Source organism: Crassostrea angulata, chromosome 8, assembly GCF_025612915.1.
Source record: "Crassostrea angulata isolate pt1a10 chromosome 8, ASM2561291v2, whole genome shotgun sequence".
Lineage (NCBI taxonomy): Eukaryota > Metazoa > Mollusca > Bivalvia > Ostreida > Ostreidae > Magallana > Magallana angulata.
In genome coordinates, this window is record NC_069118.1 from 52,096,158 (window position 1) to 52,116,441 (window position 20,284).

At 31.8% G+C, this 20,284-nt stretch overlaps 1 protein-coding gene across 2 annotated transcripts; it reads right to left on the reverse strand.

Moving 5' to 3' along the window:
• Window positions 1-1,133: 1,133 nt before the first annotated feature.
• LOC128160424 (uncharacterized) lies at window positions 1,134-7,862 on the reverse strand. 2 transcript variants are annotated; one of them, XR_008240278.1, is made up of 8 exons: window positions 7,789-7,862; window positions 6,620-6,665; window positions 5,916-6,007; window positions 5,239-5,421; window positions 3,675-3,833; window positions 2,624-3,378; window positions 2,435-2,534; window positions 1,134-2,252 (listed from the first exon to the last, which is right to left on the reverse strand). XR_008240278.1 is itself a non-coding variant. In XM_052823741.1 (8 exons), the coding sequence occupies exons 1-8, from the start codon at window positions 7,808-7,810 to the stop codon at window positions 2,001-2,003; spliced, it is 978 nt and encodes a 325-aa protein (XP_052679701.1). In that variant the 5' UTR covers window positions 7,811-7,862; the 3' UTR covers window positions 1,134-2,000. The 2 variants fall into 2 exon arrangements, 1 of the variants encoding a protein (XP_052679701.1); XM_052823741.1 differs by having other exon boundaries at window positions 2,624-2,747.
• Between the last annotated feature and the right edge of the window lie 12,422 nt (window positions 7,863-20,284).

Consider the following 20,284-nt stretch of genomic DNA (forward strand, 5'->3'; position numbering starts at 1 on the left):
GATGAGCACTGATAAAATTCAGATGCGGAATAAATTATTTTCAGTTTTTCTAATTATTTGATCGATTCTTTAATCGATGTTCCAAATATTTAAAAATGATTACACCTATTCTGATTTTATGCATGTAATAAGATTTAACGATGAAGTGTCATATCTTGTCATTGTCATGATGTATTAAATTTAATTCACCATATTAAAACCTCAGAATGGACATTTGCTATGGAATTATTAACAGAAATCCTGTTCAAATAGCACGCAATCCAAAATATCATGGCATAAAAAGATAATGGGGAAAACGAGATATCGATATCCGGTTATTAAATTAATATAAATAGTTTACCTAAATCGATGACAAATTGGCTCGATGCAGGCAATTGTTGACGTTTAAATTGAAACATAAGAATGTCCTGCACTATGCAATTTTTATTACTTTTTTTGCATAAGTAAATTCTAACTTACATAACTAATTTTCTTAAATAATTTTCTATCAATTTCATATGCAACTGTTTTTACCACGCTTTTTTCCTTAAATGAACGTGAATCAAAGTAAAAATTTCGTTGCATGCGGCAAAGTAATGATGAACATCGTTAGGTATGATTTAAATAAATTACAGACATATTCTTGCCGAAAAATTGTCGCTATTCAACAACGCTGAAATATAATCATATATGATATAAGATAAGCAAAATTTAAATCGCATCACATTCATATATTTTTGTACAAATGTTAACAATTGCCTGCATCGAGCCAACATTCAACAGATGTACATGTATTTTATGCAATATTGGTATCAATTGGAGTATCTAAATTCGATCTGTTTTCCAAACATAATCTGTGGTCTTGGACAACATTTATAAATTATTGTTTGTGTTGGTGGTCGTTTTGCTGGCCGATGCTATTAGGAGGGTAAGTTTCATAGGCCTGCCTTTTTTCATTCTAATTTTGACTCAGATTTGTTTAATTTGCATGTGTTTATTATTTTTATATTTTCACATAAGTCATGTCTTAACAACATCATGCTGTTTGATAAAATAACTCAGTTTTCGTCGGCGAAAGAATACAAGACATGCAATAATTAATTTGTAAAACTGATGTTTCCTCCCAGTCATCAAAGAAAATGAAGAAGGGGCAGATCAATTTATTGCATGATGTCCACAAATATAAATTTCAATTTTGGCAAAAGACAATAAACATACGGTCACACCAGTTTTCCTTTAAAATAACATGGTTTGAATTTGGTTTGTTATCAAAGCATTTGACATCATTGCACAACTTTAAGTATATTAAAGCAAATAGAGGGCAAAACCAATGTAAATTTGTACTTTGTGTGGGTTTTCAAATTAATCTTTCGTGTGAATGAACTGTTATTCTTGTAACAGTTTACGTTTAAGACTGATCTATCTGCAACAAATAGTCTTAAAACATCATATACTTGTTTTTGTCGTTCTTTACAATTTGTTACAATGACCTGTGCATATCCACTTAGCCTGTCATCTCCTGTCTTCCACTGTTCACATCCCTTGTAAGCCTCTATCAACCCTGTACTGTATATTCTCTAAATGTTTGCTCTGAAAAAAAAGTGTTTAATCATGTTTTCGATTTTTTGAAATATATATTTAGCAATTTGTGACATAAAAAGAAATGGAGACATAACAAAGTTTTAGACGGCACTTGATATTTTTTACTTGATCGAGGTTTCTTTAATAAGTGTACATTTGTTTTACTAATTACTCTCATATAATATTTGATATCAAAACATCATTTCACTTCAAATTACTTGAACCTTTTGTGGGACAAATTTTATCTTCTTTTATCTTCCTGTGTCTTTGATTAACTGAATAACGTCATTTGTCTACGCAATTTTGGTTGTACCATCGCACATTCTAAATAGCATTAAATTACACACTCAGTGTAAAGATATGCAGTTTTATAAATACAAAACGCCACCTGTTGACAATCACACAAAATATAATATGTACATATCAAAATTGTTCTGATGTTATATTATTTCAGCTGCAGTAGCGTAAACGCTATTCACACAAAGAACATTTCTTTTACAATCCGAATATATTTCATCACACAACAGCAGACCGGCATGGTCGTATTCGTCAGTATTTCGTTGTTTATTCAGGTGATTATATTCATTATCCAGTTTGCAATCTTCTATTGATATATCCAATACACTGGTGTATATGGGGGAGTCGATAGGACCGTCGTTGGACGGCAGATGGTCGTTGTTCCGCTGAAATGACTAAAACATACACATGCTTTTTTTTTTACCAGTTCTATCACGAGGCAAAATGCCGCATATGCATATGTACACAAAATCTACCAAATATGATTATAGTTTTATTGAACATTTGACTTATTTTACAGTGAAAAACAGTCAATTCAACTCTTATCTTTAATAAGTATATTTAAATTATCCTGTACCTGTTTATTGCAGTCTATAGGATATATATTAACGTTGCATTCCATTATTCTGGAAACACTGCACGAGATCTCATTGTCTTTTAGGTCAATGGGTTCTATGCTTTGAAATAAAACATCAAATAATATTTATCTTATTATTTAGATTTTTTTGTTCAGCAATATGAATTGTTGAGAGAAATTTTCGCTTACTGTTTCCGGACACAAAGTCTGCACTTTCTATGTAGTACCAATGTTATAATTATTCCAAGAAGCAGTCCAGAGAAAAAGGCTGCACACCGTATCCCAATAATATCTTCTGCTGTTTTTGAATTACCTTTAAAATTATTTAGGAATTAAATAAGTATCGTAGTCTGTACGACCCTTAAATTTCCGGAAGCTCATAATTTCATAAATTAGGTATGTGAAAGGGATTTTTATGTATTTTAACTATTACAGTCAACGTTATTTCTTATTTCCTAACGACACAATGGGTAAATCTGAAGTTATTCACACATGTGATTTTAGCTGTACTGTCTCTTTAAGCATTAGTGACAAAACAAATATCATTTCAAATTAAAAATGATATTAATTATATAAAAGAAATGATTTTTTTCTTTTCAGTTTTACTCTTTTTTAAAAGTTATTCAATTATACATAGAATACAGTGCTTGTTATTATGGGAGTTAGTTATTAACTTACAACCTGCATTGTCATACATATTTCCTGAATATTAAAAAAATGAAAAGCAGATTACATATTATATCATTGATTTAAAAGATGTAAAAAAAAAAACCCCTTAGAATGATAACCATGATATTTAAACAAATATAATGAATTGCATGTATGAACAGTTATGGATAGGTTTACACATCATGATGTTATTGAAGACTTTGCAAGGATAATTGTTTTAATAATCACCAACAAATTCCTGGAGATTTTTTATGCTGTATCCCAATAAACACCTGCTACAATTGAAAAACGCCCAACATAATAGTACACGGAAATTATTCTGACCCTCTAAAGCATTATTAATGACTTTTTCATTGCTTTAATTCTTATAGTTTTCTGTAGACTACTTTGGCGCTAAAAAAATGTTGCCAGTTTTTTTCGGGTCTTTATTTGTTTAAAATGATCAGCATATACTTGGCATAGAGAGCTAGTTTGCTACTAAAAAATGTAGACGTAACGTCGTCGCGATTAAAATTGAAATGTTAGTTTTAAAACACAGGGTACAACATAATGCATTTCTTAAACAATTTACCTTGTTGATGTACATCAAAACTTGTCTTTATGGCATTAGAGACAGTTGTGACATACTCTGCAGTCTCTCTGCCAGAATGTGTCGCATTTTCCCCAATGACAGTTAAATTTCTCTCCTCTTTTTCTACATTTTCCCTAGTTTGGTTGCTTATTGGCACATCTTAAAAATACTTAATCTTGATGAATAGAGTTATCAAAACATAAAACTAGAGTAACAATTTAAAATGTATAAGCTATACATGTAACTGCCCATGTACTTTTAATTAACTTTTCTCTGACCTTATTTGTAAGAACTTTTTATTGCACATTAATATCAATCATAATCGAATGAGCATTTACCATGATCTATTGAAAATATAGCCAAAAAAGCATCGTTGTAGTGTTATCTATATTTTTATCATCTTAGGATATTACAATAAAATACTTTTAGTTAAACTTTCTTATTGCACAGATGTCTTTCACATTTAAGTATCCAGACAAACATTGGCAAATGCAAGTACTATTCAATTGGATACATTGTGCATCCTTTTTTCTGCAGTCTTGTGTATGCCAAACCTCAAATCCATCTACATGTATATAAAATTTGATGTAATAAACGTTATTTATTTTTCATATGCCCTAAGAACTTTTAGAAACTGTTGACCTTTGTTTTGTTGTTTGTTATCCTTTATATCTTTTCTTGGGTAGCATTAGTGTCAAAAGTGCTGTTTCGACATTTTTACAGGTTTACAAAAGACATATACTACGAATCTGTAGCAAAAATCTTAATCAGTTAAAAATATATGCAAACAATGATATTATTATTAAAAGAAGGAACTGTGATCATTTTACGAATGATCTTTATTTAGAACAGTTTAATATCGCTAAGATACAGTTTTCAGATCCTTGATTTAATTGTTTAACTTAGATGTTAAATTTCGAATTCCGAATCTTGAATCTCGTATTTCGAATCTCGTATTTTGAATTTCGGTTGAGCCTTCTGGGCTTTCGTACGATTGAGCCGTCTGGGCTTTCGTAAGAAACTGAGTATGTACTGTCAAATATATACCCACAGAGAGTATTTATATGGAACACTCTTTCAAAGTCTATGATAGTGCGTGGTCGCGTATTTTTGGATTTTACAGAGAAATGATGTTGAATATATTTAAAGTTTCTTTTTAAAGTAAAGATATTTATTAGAAAAAAGAATGCTCAGAATAATTGGAATACGTACACTATCGTTGCAAAATACCTTTTCTAATCCCAAAATAAATACTGATATAAGATTTACTGACTGATTAACTTCACTCATATGCTAATATGTCTGAAAACTTAAAGCAGATTAATTATACCTTACGAAACAGTATTTGAAAAAAATGAATGTTTATTTTAATTTTGTACATTTCCCTTCTTTATTTGCCTACTCTCAAAATGCTATTGTCTAAATGCATTGTTAAATCTATAAATATATGTAATCTGCAACCTTTATAAATTAGTGAAAGGTCGTTATTCCAATGAATTAAAATTTTAAATTTACGGCTTAAATGTTATGAATGATTGTTTCACATATCATTTAGTGTTATTACCATCTTTCGTTGATGAGCAGCTGATGATAAGATATCTTCCGCCGTTGTTTCTCAACCCCATACAAACGTCAGATTTGTATGAATAGCTGCCGATCGTAAAAACAATGCCTTCCAGGGAATTAATCATGCGACTCTCGATATTATTCATCCGAACATCGCATTTACTACGACAGGTGGTACCTCCTATTATTATTATATTTAAAAAGAGAAAAATATGAGCAACAAACATTTTAATGTACAGTGATTTCAAAATTCAATTGTAAAAAAACTTGATCGAAAAATCAAATAACATAAAATTATTTTTTGCAGTTTATTATTACATGTATAGTCATGCACTATAAATTCTCCCACAAAAGTCACACATTTTTGAAACGTCAAGTTTTGGTATCATCCAAACATTGCTTTTAGACAACGCGAGAAATTGCATTATTTTCAATCTATGTAATTTGTTTTGCTTAAAACGATGATCAGATAATGCCATATATATATTACTGCGTTTACTTTTGGTTTATATATGTAATTATATATGTACCTATCTTCTATTTATTATTTGCGTCAAAATATCAATTTCTAGGTGATATTGGAAAAAATTGTTTGTACGGACCAGCTCCATGGTACATTTTAATACACATAGTTTTGATTCGGAGTGATAAAAGAAAGCAAACTTAATAACTTACTATCTTGCATTAAATCCGCAACAGATTTTAGGGAAAATCGACACTTATTCAGATTTTTCACAAGCTCAGATGCTGTCTTAAAGCAAACATTCCTACAATTATATTAGATATTGTCTTGTAAAAAGTATATATAGGTATATCTGAACAATAACATGTTGCATTTCGTAATACTTGTGAGATATAAAAGTAAAGACATTGCAGAAAAAATGTTAAATTATTCTACAATAATAGTTACCTTCATAGTCCGCATGAATCATCAAAGATGGCATTCAATTGTTAATATTTATTTGGTTCTTGTATTAAATTATCAAATTAATCATACATGCAAATAGTAGGTAAATGAAACATATTGTTAATGAACATCAGTACATTAGATAAACAAAATAGCAAAATCTTCATATATGGAAATTAGAATCTAACATATCATCCTAATTATTTTTGCAGCTTGTGATTTTTCTTAGGTTCCTGACTGTTTCAGTAAACTGGTTAGAACACAATGGTGTGGAATTCAGCCCTGACAGTTTCTAGTGGGGTTTGCGTAAGAAATTTAAAATGAAATACACAGGAAATGTAAATATATGTGCATACATAGATATAAATTTGAATGTTCTATATGATTACATTATGAATAAATGAACATTGAATTAACTAAAAACGTTGTTGTAATCTTTTAGATAAATCTAAATACATATATTTCATGTTACCTCGCAATTTTGTCAGCAGAGTATCTCTTTAATAGGACGATGATGTCTACAAAACATAAAAGAGTTTAATCTAATACTTTAATACTGACTTTTGGATTACAGTAATAAGTACGAGAGGGAGAGAGAAGGAGAGAGAGAGAAGGAGAGAGAAACGTCTAGAAGTGATTCATAAGCTTAGTGAACCGTCTGACATACTAAAGTGAGACAAAAGGAGTTACTTAACTCAATCCGAACGGAATAAACAAACAAACCCATGTCATCAAAACGAACGTTCTTTAACCTTATTACTTTGCACTTTTGAGTATTTGCAGTTAAATGTAAAGTTTTCCTTTTTTATGCATCGTCTAAAAAGTAAAAGCGGGGAGGGATATTTGTGTAAAATTCATTTCCATATATGCTGATGTAAGACAAATTATTAGTTTCTAAAACAAAAGAGTGAAGTTCTTATTTGTCCCAGTTCCCTTTCTGTTGTTCGTTAGTATTCAAGTAAATGTATGTAGTTTGGACTTGCGTGTATTCACGGAAATAATAAAAAAGTTACGCAAAACGAAAAGGACTTTTAAACTCGAGAGTTTTAAAGTCATCCTTTTGGTTGTTTCTAGTGCTTGAAGCATATAAAAACATCACTTAATTAGTGCATCCGGAGTTTAATCCTTAGTATGTTTTTCTTCCTTGTTTAATGATCTTTTAGTGTTTCAGACTATATTTGTATATTCGAACGACGTACTGATAAAACAAAGTTTATGAAATAACATATTCTTTATAACGTTATGTATGAATTAAACTAAATATTGTAAGTTTTAAATTAACAAATATAGAAAAAGACACGCATGAAATTGTGTCCGCTTAATTCTGTTGTAGAAGTAATGATACCATAAGAAGGATAAAGAAAACGTACTATTTAAAACACTGTAAGGGTTCAATCCAGTTTTAAGATATCGAGAAATAACTTGTTAACATTTTAAACTTAAGAAAACAAAGAAATATTTCATTATTCATGTATTTTGTGTTTCAATCAATTTTAATTCTACTGACGAAAAAGAATTTGTTTTTAAAATGTTTTCGTTGTTTGAAAACATACCATAAAGGAAGTTATACTTTCTAAGTTTCTTAATTGGTAAATCAGCATGCAATAAAAATAGATCAAAAAGAAAATAAAGTTTACTTACAAATGTACACAAATGTCGACATAATTTCAGCAATGTCAGAATATCAGGATAATTATTTATCCATAAATAATTTGTCTTTAATTTCCTGCTCGTGCCGACGGATTGATGATTTAGTTTTTTTTTAAAACTATATCTAAATTGTATAACTTAAGAATGCTGGATCGTTGTAACATTTTTAGATGATATTATCTTTTTGAGAAAAAGAGTTTTGCATAGAGATTAAAGAAAAAATATTCACAATTTAAAGATGAGATTTTAGAATTTTCTTTACTATAAATAGTTTATACGAAGGTCAATCAAAAAATACGAAGACAATGTGGCTGTCTATCATATATTTCTGATGAAAGTCATACTTAACAGATTAATCTGTGCACCAACACTTATGTTATTGATATGCGAAGTTTTAGTCTATTTGATGGGACGGTATTTTTGTTACCCCTTTTTAAAAACAACATGTTTTGTCACCACGGCGCACGGTAACGTTCAAAACATGACGTCAAGATTAAACACGCACAGTTTATTGATATACCCCTTCTTTATATCACGCTTAGTCTCTTGTGCCTTTCTCCTTACAATTTAAAATGGCACTGAACCACTTAACATCTTATTTGCACACATTTGTTCGAGAATCATAAGTTAGTTCTTCAAAGTTTTCATTTTCTAACCGTGTATCTCTTAGTTTGCAGTAGGGATAACCCTGAACGTCAGTTTACGTTACTTATTTTTTTACCAAATATTTACAGATATTCTACTCTCCTTTCGGACTGTTTTAAATTCAAAATACAAATACCACCACCCCCACAAAATTTATTACAGTTAAACACAAACTTGCAAATAATTGTTCACTTATTTTTTGCACCATTGAGCATTTTCACAGCTTGTATCGGCTTTTTCCTGAGTTAAATCCATTTTGTTTGTACTTCTCGTTGCGCCGTGACGTCTGGCGTCGTCGATGTTTTTAGTCAATTCTAAAGAGGACTATCTGTCTTTAGTTACTAATATCTGTTCGACAAAACAATACATCCCGTCATTATTTGGTACATAGAATACCATTAATATACCTAATTTGAGGTTTCAATATTATTTGGTTTTAAGCCCAATTCAAAGAGATATTACTTTCAACATCATATGGTTTATTGTTGACATAATACAAATTTTGACCGTGCGCCGTGACCTCATTTTTGCAGGATTAGATTCTAAATAATTCTTAGATATAAAGGAATTTATCAACTTTTTTTCTTGCAAATTGTTTGAAACTATTGCTAAATTATGTCTACCAAATTTAGTAATAATATGACGTTGAGTAACATAGCTATGACAAAAGTCTTCGTATTTTTTAATTGACCCTCGTATAGCTAAACAAACCATTTTTGAAAATTGACGAGGTAATGTGTTTGTAGAAAAACAATCAATACTGTAAAATGAGATAGCATGGCGCACAACAGATTTTAGCCCCTTAAGCGCAACAACCATTGATCGCTAAATTTAATTGTTTGCCAACAATTTTCAATATGTATTCATTTTCACATATGTGAAAACGTTAACTTTAGCCCGTTTAGATGGTCGATTCTCAGTCTACAAACGCACTCACATGGTCAAATAGCGTAATTGGGTAATCGAGAACGTTCTGTTTAAAACCATGTATCATTACTTTAATTGTTTTGTTTATTAGAACATATAATTATCACCTTTAAACTTGGGCTTTCCTGGATGTCACTTCTTTTTAGCACCTCCAGATGATCTAACGTGTTTACTATTCCAGTGATATTACATGATCAATGACTTACAGCTCTCTGATTGGCATATAAAACATTTAACGAGGCCGGGTCTAATTTGTTCTGCACTAGATTTTTGAATGACATTTTTTACATGAATTTCTACTGATATAATTATCATTTTAAGATAAAAAAATAAGACATTTACCACACCGTTTGTTTAAGGACTCATCTCAAAGTTTGTTATTTTTTAACATACAGGTACACTGTAGGACCGTTTTACCTCCTGGTTTGTTCCAGAGGTCTTATCAAAGTTGTTTTTTGTATGCCTAATTTCACAGTTTGTCAGATGATGGCAATTTTTTATTAGACAAAGACGAAAATGGTGATCTTTATAGTATTCTTAAAACATTCAAATTTTAGTACTAAATAATTATAACACATCACTTATTAAAGGTCATTAATATAAATTACATGGTTACTGTTTTGAAATATATGAATAAACTATATCTTAGCGGGTTAGAAAACGTGACAGAGGGGTAGGCTTGCTGAAACCTCTTCACGTTTTCAGCCCGAGCCCAAAGATAGCTTATACTTCGAGACAGTTATGTTTATTCCACAATATAATATCAATTTTATGCACCAAACGAGCTATTTTCAATAAATTTCGCTGAATATCTGCAGCTGAAACTATCACGCCATGGCGTCAACAAAGCAATTAAGATTGTGAAAGTCTAATCACGTAATTATTTAGAGATTCTTAATTTATTGGTATTTTTGTGTAAATAAACGTAATATTTTAATTTCTTGTGATATTTTTAAAATTCACTCTAAAACAGGACAAAATTTGTCTGAAAATGTAACTAGTTCTTTGCTTTTCATATTTGATCTCCCCATCTTTTAATTTCGCAACTTTTATCCAAGCCGCTGTGTTAAACTAGAAGTCCGATAACTCAATCCTGTTTACCAGTTCCCGACAAATTAAGTTTACTAACGTTTTAGACAAAAGTTAATAAGTCCCCATCGACGGTGAACCTGTGTATGTGAGTTGAATAAAACCTTAGAATAAAAATCATTTTTGATCATTTGCTTGGGGTGAACACAAACTGAAACTTGAGCTATATCAAACCAGAATATTTTTTTTCTGTTCTTAAAATACAGGTGCGTGCGCTTAATTTATTTTCGCCAATGCATTCGCACTAGCGATTGCGCTTCAAGACGTATGCTCCAAATGTTCTCATTAGGCAAAGTTTATCAGTTATACGTGTAATAGAATAAAATCGCTTTTCTGTTCAAGTTCTTTATTTCAATTAGATATTAAATTTATTGGCAATGAGCTACTATATAAACAAAATAACTCAAATTACAAATAGACACATACAGAAACACTAAAATATTCATAATACACAATTTGCATTTAATTCAAAATATGACATCAACGAACCTCCAATATATGGCGGCGGTGCCACACACAGTCAGTTAGTAGACTAGCGCACTCACTTGCAACAGGTATGACTGTATATAATAAAAAACCCACCATATATATATGCTTAAATCTAGGAAATCAATACTACAGACAAAGTTATCTCAAAATTGCTATACATTTCTCTATACAGTCTGTATATAAAACAATTTTATTATTCTCACATAAATGATATTTAAATTACTGTGTATGGAATAATATACAAATGAATAGTTATTCCAAACATGAAAAAAACTCTCTTACCGTAAATAATGCAAGGTTCTAGTATCACTCACACGTTTCACCCGTTTCACACCTGAACACTCTCAAGGGCGTCAGCGAAGTGAGACTCCGTATAAACTTGTTAAACTAGTTTAAATCTCAAATATTATAATAAGTAAATAAATATTTTCACAAATTAGTCTCACTTTGCTGATTATCATAATAGAATAGAAAACAACTAGATAAATTTTCAAAAGATATTTTTAATAAGTTTAAAGAAACAGAATCTCTAAAAAAAAAGAATTTGCGCGGAACAGAAACCCTATAAATAGAATAAACACAGGTAAAATGTACGGTACGCGATTCGCGCAAATACCACGTATAATTTTAACCATTACATATCTCCCCCGCGCAACTATGTTGATGCCCTCATCAACAGACATATAAAACTGGATACTCATTCAAAAAAAATCTATGTACAATCATCTGAGTTTGACCTGTTTTTCATATGCAAGTATTCTGAAAACGTTTGACTTAAGCTTGCGCTTAGACTTGCAACTAATGCTGCTACAGCATTTCCGAAATCCTGAAACTCAGAACTAGAAGAATCTGCATTTACTGACATGTTTCTGGATAACACTGATTTAGGCAAATTGAAAGGGTTGGGATGCTTACCCGCCGTTGACCTATTAGAGCGTCTAAGAGGTATTTCTTGCCCATGTCCAACAGAAACTTTATTGTCAGTGGGACTCTGACCCGGAGTAAATTGCAATGGAGAATCTAAAATATCAGACTGCTTGCTCTCTGCAATATTATCTTCCGGAGGCATCGACTCTTGTTTATCATCGTTTTTATCAAAACTTACCTGAGATTCATGGTCAGGGTTATCTCTTTCATTCTCTATCATTCCTGGCCAGTAGCATCTTTTATCGTCTTAAGATTGAGTCATCGATAGTCAACGCAAAGTCGTAAACTTCCGTCTTTCTTGCGCACCAGGACAACGGCAGCACCATAGGGACTTGTGCTTGGTCGGATTATGCCTTGCTTCAGGAGAGTCTGGATGTGCGACTTCACTCCCTCGATCTGATTAGGAGGGATGCGTCTATGTGGTAATTTGATAGGGACTTCATCTGATGTAAGAATCTTATGTTTGACAGTATCAGTAAACCCTTAATCATCACTGTTCTTTGAAAAAACATCTTGGTGAGTATTTAGAATTGAAATTAATCTTTCTTTCTCCTCAACTGATAAATTTTCTCCAACATCTACTTCTACACCATGAATCTGAATCGCATTCTTTGTACTGACAACTGCTTTGACATCATGATCTTCCCCTTTTTGAATACTTTCTATAGACACATTGATCTCTTGATTCCTTACCTCTATTTCTGCATGACAGTTCGGCTGGCTAGCAAACTCAACCTCTACATCATGAAGTATACCAAGCCTGGATTTCGGATTCAACCAAACATCTTCGTCTCCTATGTTTACGACTCTGACTGGGATCTTGCCGTTCTCTACATCTGCGTAGGTATCAATCAATAAGGTGTTTTTAGGAAGAGTGCCATTATTACCGTGTACTGCTTGTACCAAACCACTAAAGTTTCTAGAAGTCTGACGTGTAGTACCTATAACAACTTTCATTGAATTGGCTGGTATTTTTATAGGATCTTGACCTGCAACTTTGACAAAACTCAACTTTTTGGAACCTGAAATTGACGTACTCATTTCAAATATCGACAACGTATTCAACAACTGATCGTTATGTTCAGTGACTGAATATAAATTTTGTTCAACTTGTTCCTTTAAAATACGGAAGAAATTACTTCCAAGTACTCCAGGAACTTGCAACTTTTTCTGCTTACCGTATTGGTCTGTGGTATCCTTAACAACCAGTACACCAACATTTGGAACAGAACCATGCACAGTGTCTATCACTACCTCAATATAACCAATGTATGGTATACGCAAGTGATTGGCGCCAGACACTTTCATCCATTTTGTTACGTCAATCAATATGGGTTCAGATTTTAACAGATCTCGAAAGTAAGACTCGGTTATTGTAGATACCTGTGAACCAGTGTCAATTAGACACGAAATTGGCTTACCTTCAATCTGTACCGTTACGACAGGACATTGTCCTATAGCTCTATCTTTGATTCTCAGATCAATTGAATCTTTCGTCTCTGCTCTCTCGTCCGCTGGGCGACTCTCTACAACATACGCTTCCCGTTTAAAGGAAAATTAGAGAACGATGCCCCCTGTGACTTACCCCTGCGCGAAAAACTACTGGTGTCTAACTGAGTACTACAGTCTTGCTCTTTATGCCCCTCCCCACCACAACGAAAACATGTTAAATGGGACTGTCTAACCTTTGGAAATTGTCTACCTTGCAAATACTTATTCTCATACTGTGGTTTACATGTTTTCATGGCTTCGGACAATTTTTTCAATTCTTTCTGATTTTCATCAATTTGCGTTTGCTGAAGTTTCAATATTTTAAAATTTCTGACAATTGATCTTCATCCTGATCTTTAACAACCTTTGATTTCACACTTTCCTGTGAAGTGATTTCATGTGCAGAAAATGATTTGCTTAGTGGTTAATTTTTATAGTCTTCAGACCATTGTAACACTTTTTGTCTAAACTCACCAAATGACATAGCCTTCTTTTCGAATGAGAACCGTCGTATCTCTCTTCGGAGAGATGAATCTCTAATGCCTTCAACAAACCGTTCTTTCAACACTTCATCAAAATCGGTAACCGCGTTTTCATCTTTGCCACGATCTTATCAAGAAGTTTCATTAAGGCTAACGAATAATTTTGAAGCGACTCGCCGTGTTTTTGATCTCTTTGATAGAATTGTTGTTGCAGCGCTCCAAGAGTTTCTGTACTTGCAAAAACACTCTTAATGATTTCTAAGATTTTCTCTGCTGTATCTCTCTCTAGTCTTGGTCTCAACCTTATTTCATCTTTAGCTTGACCACCTAAGTTATCCATTAAAAAATATATCCTAGCATCATTGTCATTGATAACTTTCAAATGTTGCCTAGCATCATCAAGCCATTCTGCTACATCAGGGTCACTCTCTTTCACAGGTCTCCCACACAACCTTGCAATCTTCTTCTCTCTCGCAACAAAAACAGTTTTATTTGGATTTGAATCACTCTTTTGTTTCATTTCTTCATCTTTCAAACTTAATTCATGCTCTGCTTTCTTTAAACTTCGATGTAGTAATAATACCTCACTTTCTAACTGGTCAGACTTTTCTTTTTCACGGTCACGGTTTTCATAATACATATTCACGTACTTTTTTCATAAATTTCGAAAAAGTTAAGATATTTGTAAAAATCAAATTTGATCAGATCCCCCCTTATGTTTTATCTCTATGAGACTTGTCAAAAAGTGGTTCATTTTTTTTTCATTGATAAATACTACCAAGTAAACATTTTGTTCTATGATATTTTATTGATTGTTATTAACAATACTATATTATTGTACTTTTTCCAAGCATATGATTGGTAGATTGATGATCGTGCTATAAAAATTCTGTTATAAACATTACTAAACTACTGGTTTTGACATGTTCGATATTGTGGTGTCACAATAGTGAAATGAACGCAGTACCCCACTTCTTTATGCATTATTATAAATAACTGTTCTATGTTATGCCACAAACAAAATACTTACCTTTAACAAAATTAATGTGTTTTTTTCGTTAATATATGTTTTAAAAATCTAATTAAGATATGCACCTTGTTTAAAAAAAAACGACTCCAAGTATTAGCTTTATCTAGTGGTGTCTTGCATGTTTCGTATCATGATAATTACAAGATTGACAGAAGACACATAACGAAAAATACTAAGGTTACATCGCGGGGGTGTTAGGAAAGCATAAGGGCAATTCAGCGTCTTATTTTGACTGTTATATTCAAAATCGTGAAATTAGATAATTATTTTGAATAGATCAAAAACTTAGTATTATCCTTTTATATAGATGACAGTGCAATAAAATCGGGTAGTAATTACTGCCACATTGGTGCATTATCACGTGACAACTATTTGCATATATTCCTTAAAATAACATGTGATAGAACAACACTACCCCACGGTTTCCAAAATAAAATAAACATACTAAGTAAAGGCAAAACATCTCAGATTAATCAAAACCGCTGCTAGAACTCTATGCTCTTCTTAATTAAAACAATTATTCATCCGACTCTCGTACATGTAAAACCTTTCCAACTTTTATAAAATTTGCGCGGAAAACGGTACATGTACATGTATGTTGCATCAAAACATGGGATTCTGGCAGCTCTTTTCAGTTTAAGCATTGATCAAACTAACGATAAGTATAAAATTTCAAGTTCAATATATACGTGGTAGTGTTGTTCATAAATACACTAATAAAATAATGAAATAAAAGCAAATCTACATACCTTTTAGCGAATGATTGATAAAACTAACATCTCCCCCAGTATTCTTATGTTCAATTCTCAATAAACCACACCACAATACATATTAGATTAGTTATATTTTGAATATGGACTACAATACAGAATTTGTAGATGATAGGTAAGATTGCAATTAAGATTGAATAAATTAAATAAAAAAATAAATAAATATATAAAATTAGAAATCAAGATGGGGATTCATATGCGGATGAATAACTCTAAAATTTAAACAGACGAATACTTTTGATTTGATTAAGGAGTAAAGGCATGAAACCAGTATTATAAGTTTAAATTGCAATTGTTGGGATACAAAATGATTTTTTGAATGTACAGTGGGTCATCTCACCACATTGTTGTTGATTGAAATCGGTTTGTTTTCCAATAGACCTTATTTAGACTATGAGAAAAAAATGGAGCCCAGACCCACTCTTTAAAAGAAAATGCATTGAAGTCTAACAAATGACAGTATTTGCAGGTTTTGATACGTATACGCGTGTTTGAGTCAACATATTCCAAGTATTAAACATATCAATAGGTTAAAAATAAATGATTTGTTAAATATATCTTGTTTTAAATTTTTTTTTAAAAACAATATCAGATTTATTGATACTTTAATTTTTCAGTATCTTGTCCGACCATGTATGGACATTTTACACGCCTTATCCACCCATCTTCTTTGATAAAATCAAATATTCGTGGCATTTTTAAATGCCTTTTTAATTCGTGCATTACTGTAGCGTTACCTGTTTAGCTTCTCTCAGGGGCGTTGCGTTTTCTTCAACTCCCTTTGTATCATAATGATGGTTTTCGAAATGTGTTACCGGCTCCTTTCTTTACAAAATAAACAAAAGATCTTTAATCAGTTTTATTATTCAAAAATATATTATATTCAACAAAATGTTTCATGTTTCTCTACGAAATAGGAAAAAAAATCTTAAATCCGTTTTATTATTCAAAAATATAACATTATCAACAAAATGTGTGATAAAAAAAAACCCAGAAAATACACCGACCTTGTAGTGTTATTACGACAAAATCTTTTAAAAATGAGGAATGCAGACACAGTCACTATAACTACACCCGCAAGAAGTTCGCCAATAATGGCTGCAAACAGGGACTTTTTGTTGCCGTCTGGTCAATGTTTCTTGGCGTTCAGTCACTAAAAGATATGTATATGCTGTTTGAAATAAAACTTCAAAAGAAAACAATGTTTGCGCTTTTTAATCAAGCTACAAGAGTTCAAACTTTTTGCGAATTATACAGTTTAAATAAAATGCATTCAACGGTTTTAAATAAATTGAAAAAAGGGTCAATTGCAAAATAGCTCCTCTACATTGTCAATAACACAAAAACGCAGCAATCCTCATAAAAAGCAAATGACAATACCTGATAAACATACTTGCTGAATTATGTCGTTTTCCATGCTGCATTCTGATTTACTATTCCCGTGCATATGCACAAATCCATCGCAAACTTCAATTGAGGATGAATATCCATAGGTAAATCACCGTTATTTATTTATAAAATATTGATAGTATCCCGTTAATACTCTTAAAAAACCGATTTTTATATTTTTCTGTAGACTTCTTGTCCTTATATTTAGAATGCCAAAAAATTTTGGTCTGGTTTAAAAATATTCCTTTAAATGAAAACATCTATTGGTTTAGAAAGATTAAATCGACTACACTGTTTTTTAAAGAATAAGTTAATTATGTGTTAAGGGTTAAAAACATATGTGAACTTCTATGGAATGACTATGCTGATGATGATGATGATGATGGTGAGGATGATGAAAAAATGTTGATTTAAAGCAACAAATTAATTTTAAAGATTCAAACAATTTAAAATGCAAATACTAGAAAAGTAATTCTAATACCTACTGCATAGAATTAGTGATTTTTTAAAGAATATTTTGCGTTTTGGATTTTTGCGGATTTTTCTTATCCGCAAAATAACACAGAAAATAAACAACTGCAGAAAATACCCGTTTTTTGCGGTTGTTTATTTTCTGTGGATATATATATACCGTATAACGGGTATTTTTTGCGGTTGTTTATTTTCTGTGGTATTTTTCGGATAAGAAAAATCCGCAAAAATCCAAAACGCAAAATATTCTTTAAAAAATCACTAATTTTGACACTATTTAAAATACAAGTTATAATATTCAAACGTGATCAGTCCGTTATTTACGAAAGCCGAGAAGGATCATTCGAGATTCGAGATTCGAAATACGAGATTCGAAATACGAGATTCGAGATTCAATATCTAAATTAACCAATCAAATCAAGGATCTGAAAATATGTATCCTAGCGACATCAAAATGTTCTAAATGAAATCATACATACATGCTCTTATATACAAATAAATGCTATGTTCACTTCTCCCTACCTAACTAAATAATTATTTGCATTTACTTTTACACAGAATATCTAAGTAGACTAGTAATAATGCAGTGTGCTTCGCGGATCTAAGTGATTTTGTTTGCCCTGGTGCATTTCCACCTGATGCGTTTGAACCCTAAGGTATTTCACCACCAGTAATAGTTTAAAACCCGGGTTTATTCACCCCTTTTGTGTAAAAATGCGGTTATGGTAGAGAACTTCATAAGCGTAGCTAATTTTTTCTGTAGGGGGTCCTAGGCCAATTTTAGAAAATTTTGCTATGTAAATTTAAGAAGCTCCAATTTTCCCGAGGAGGGGGTCCAGATCCCCTGACCCCCTCCTTTCTAGATCCCCGCATGAAGATTAGTACATGTATCTAAATAATCTAAATATAAATAATATGTCCTGTTTCACTAATAAATATAAGCATTACTTATCGTTTTTATGTATGCATACAGTGATACACTAGTACTATGATTATAAACAAATCATTGAGATATTATCACATCATACGGAATTATTAATAAATGCAATTTTTGTTTCCTTTTCCTCTGTAAACAACTTATTATGAGTCTTACTTTTGGCGTTGTTTTCAATATAGAAGGATACTTACTCTCTACAATTAAAGGTAGGGATGATAGGGTGCCAATTTGTTCACATTGCCGATTTCTTGTGCAGAGAACAGTAAAACCCTTTATTTGATTGTGCATGAATATTTCAAAATTAATTGTTGTACATATATTTTGTTATAATTCATTCATTGATATATCAACAAGAAAGAATAAAAGCATATGTTTCACAGCCAAGTTTCTCTGTAGTTTCCTACCCCCCCCCCCCCCCCCCCCGCACCAAAATTGACAATAATTACATATAAGTCATACAAATGTTTAGTTTTTTTGTAAGTAACTCTCTAAAGATGTAAATAAGCACTGCAAACAAAGATGTGTGTATTCAATATACTACTACATTACACTTAGACAGATAAAATGTAATCAGGATGAAGCTACAAGGGGTGAGTGGTGCAAATTTACCAATTTGTCGCCATACACACAGAACACCAAATAAAGAAACTGTGAGTGGTGTGTGGAATGCATAAAAGATGGCGGCAAATTATCTCAAATAATCAGTGCAGAAACCCACAAATAGGCTGTTATTTGTTACATATCCTGCAAAAACATTGATAAAAAATGTTATCGTCCCATAACATAGCCGATTAAGTTAATGTGTACATATCGTCAACGTACATGTAATTCTAATATACAAGAAGGCGGACGTATCAGGCGGGGATCCAGAAAATTAAATTTCAAAAATGATCGGTTGAATTACATTAAATGCTTTGAAAATTGTTTTAAACTATCGCACGGGTCAAAATGCGTGATAGAAGCTATGTACAGTGTAATTGGAAACTTTCATTTTATATCAATATGTAGTATTACCTATTATAACAAATGAGAGTATAGCACAACTGCCACAAGCAATACATGTCCTTTACCGGCACCACCTCCCTCCCCATAAAAAAATGAAACAATTGTCGTTTTATTTGCTAAAATGTGTGTGGTTCAAGATTTTTCTAAAGGACATACCCTAATAGAATTGAAAAAAAGAGTCATACGTTTAAAACTAATTTTGTCAAAACTTTTAGATTCATTTGGTTATATTTTGGTCCATTTGGGTAAATATATGCACCAGCGCAGCTCTAATTTATATATAATCAGGCCATAAATTCAAAATATTTTCAAAATTAATAGCTTTAAATATAGTGGATGAAAGAAAAGGAAAGCAAGTCGAACTCGATGAGTGCTAATACCTGTGTTGAATGAATGGTACAGTAGGATATGCGCAAAAAAGTCCCGTCTACTCTTTCCTACCCTATAATCATTGGAATATTAAATCCGATTATAAGAGTCAAATTAAAAATCAAGTACGGATATGTACCTGTTTATCAAAAGTAAAACTACTCATAATTTATCTACAGTGCATCGTTATGGAGCTACACAGAAAGTTTAATATTAATTTGCCGAGCCAAATAAAAAAAACCTGGAAAACGAAGAGAAAACAAAGTGGGGACAGAATAACTGACAAATTAATTAGGACTATATAGCCGCCCCCCCCCCCCCCCCCCCCCTTGAAATGTGTATACTGAAAACAGATTATTGGCGTATAACATGCGCACGCAATTTAAAGAAAATTTCATTTTTTTTTTTATCATTTTCGCTAGCTAATGTAAGACATCACAAATACCCCAAGCCCCCTCACGGAAAA

Bases quoted from the DNA above. Each gene is read 5' to 3' on its own strand.
- LOC128160424 (XM_052823741.1), bottom strand. From the start codon at position 7,810: ATGTCGACATTTGTGTACATTT. The intron at 6,008-6,619 runs GTAACATGAAAT...ATATAATTGTAG, and splicing joins TCTGCTGACAAAATTGCGAG to GAATGTTTGCTTTAAGACAG. The intron at 2,535-2,623 runs GTAAGCGAAAAT...TTTATTTCAAAG, and splicing joins AGACTTTGTGTCCGGAAACA to CATAGAACCCATTGACCTAA.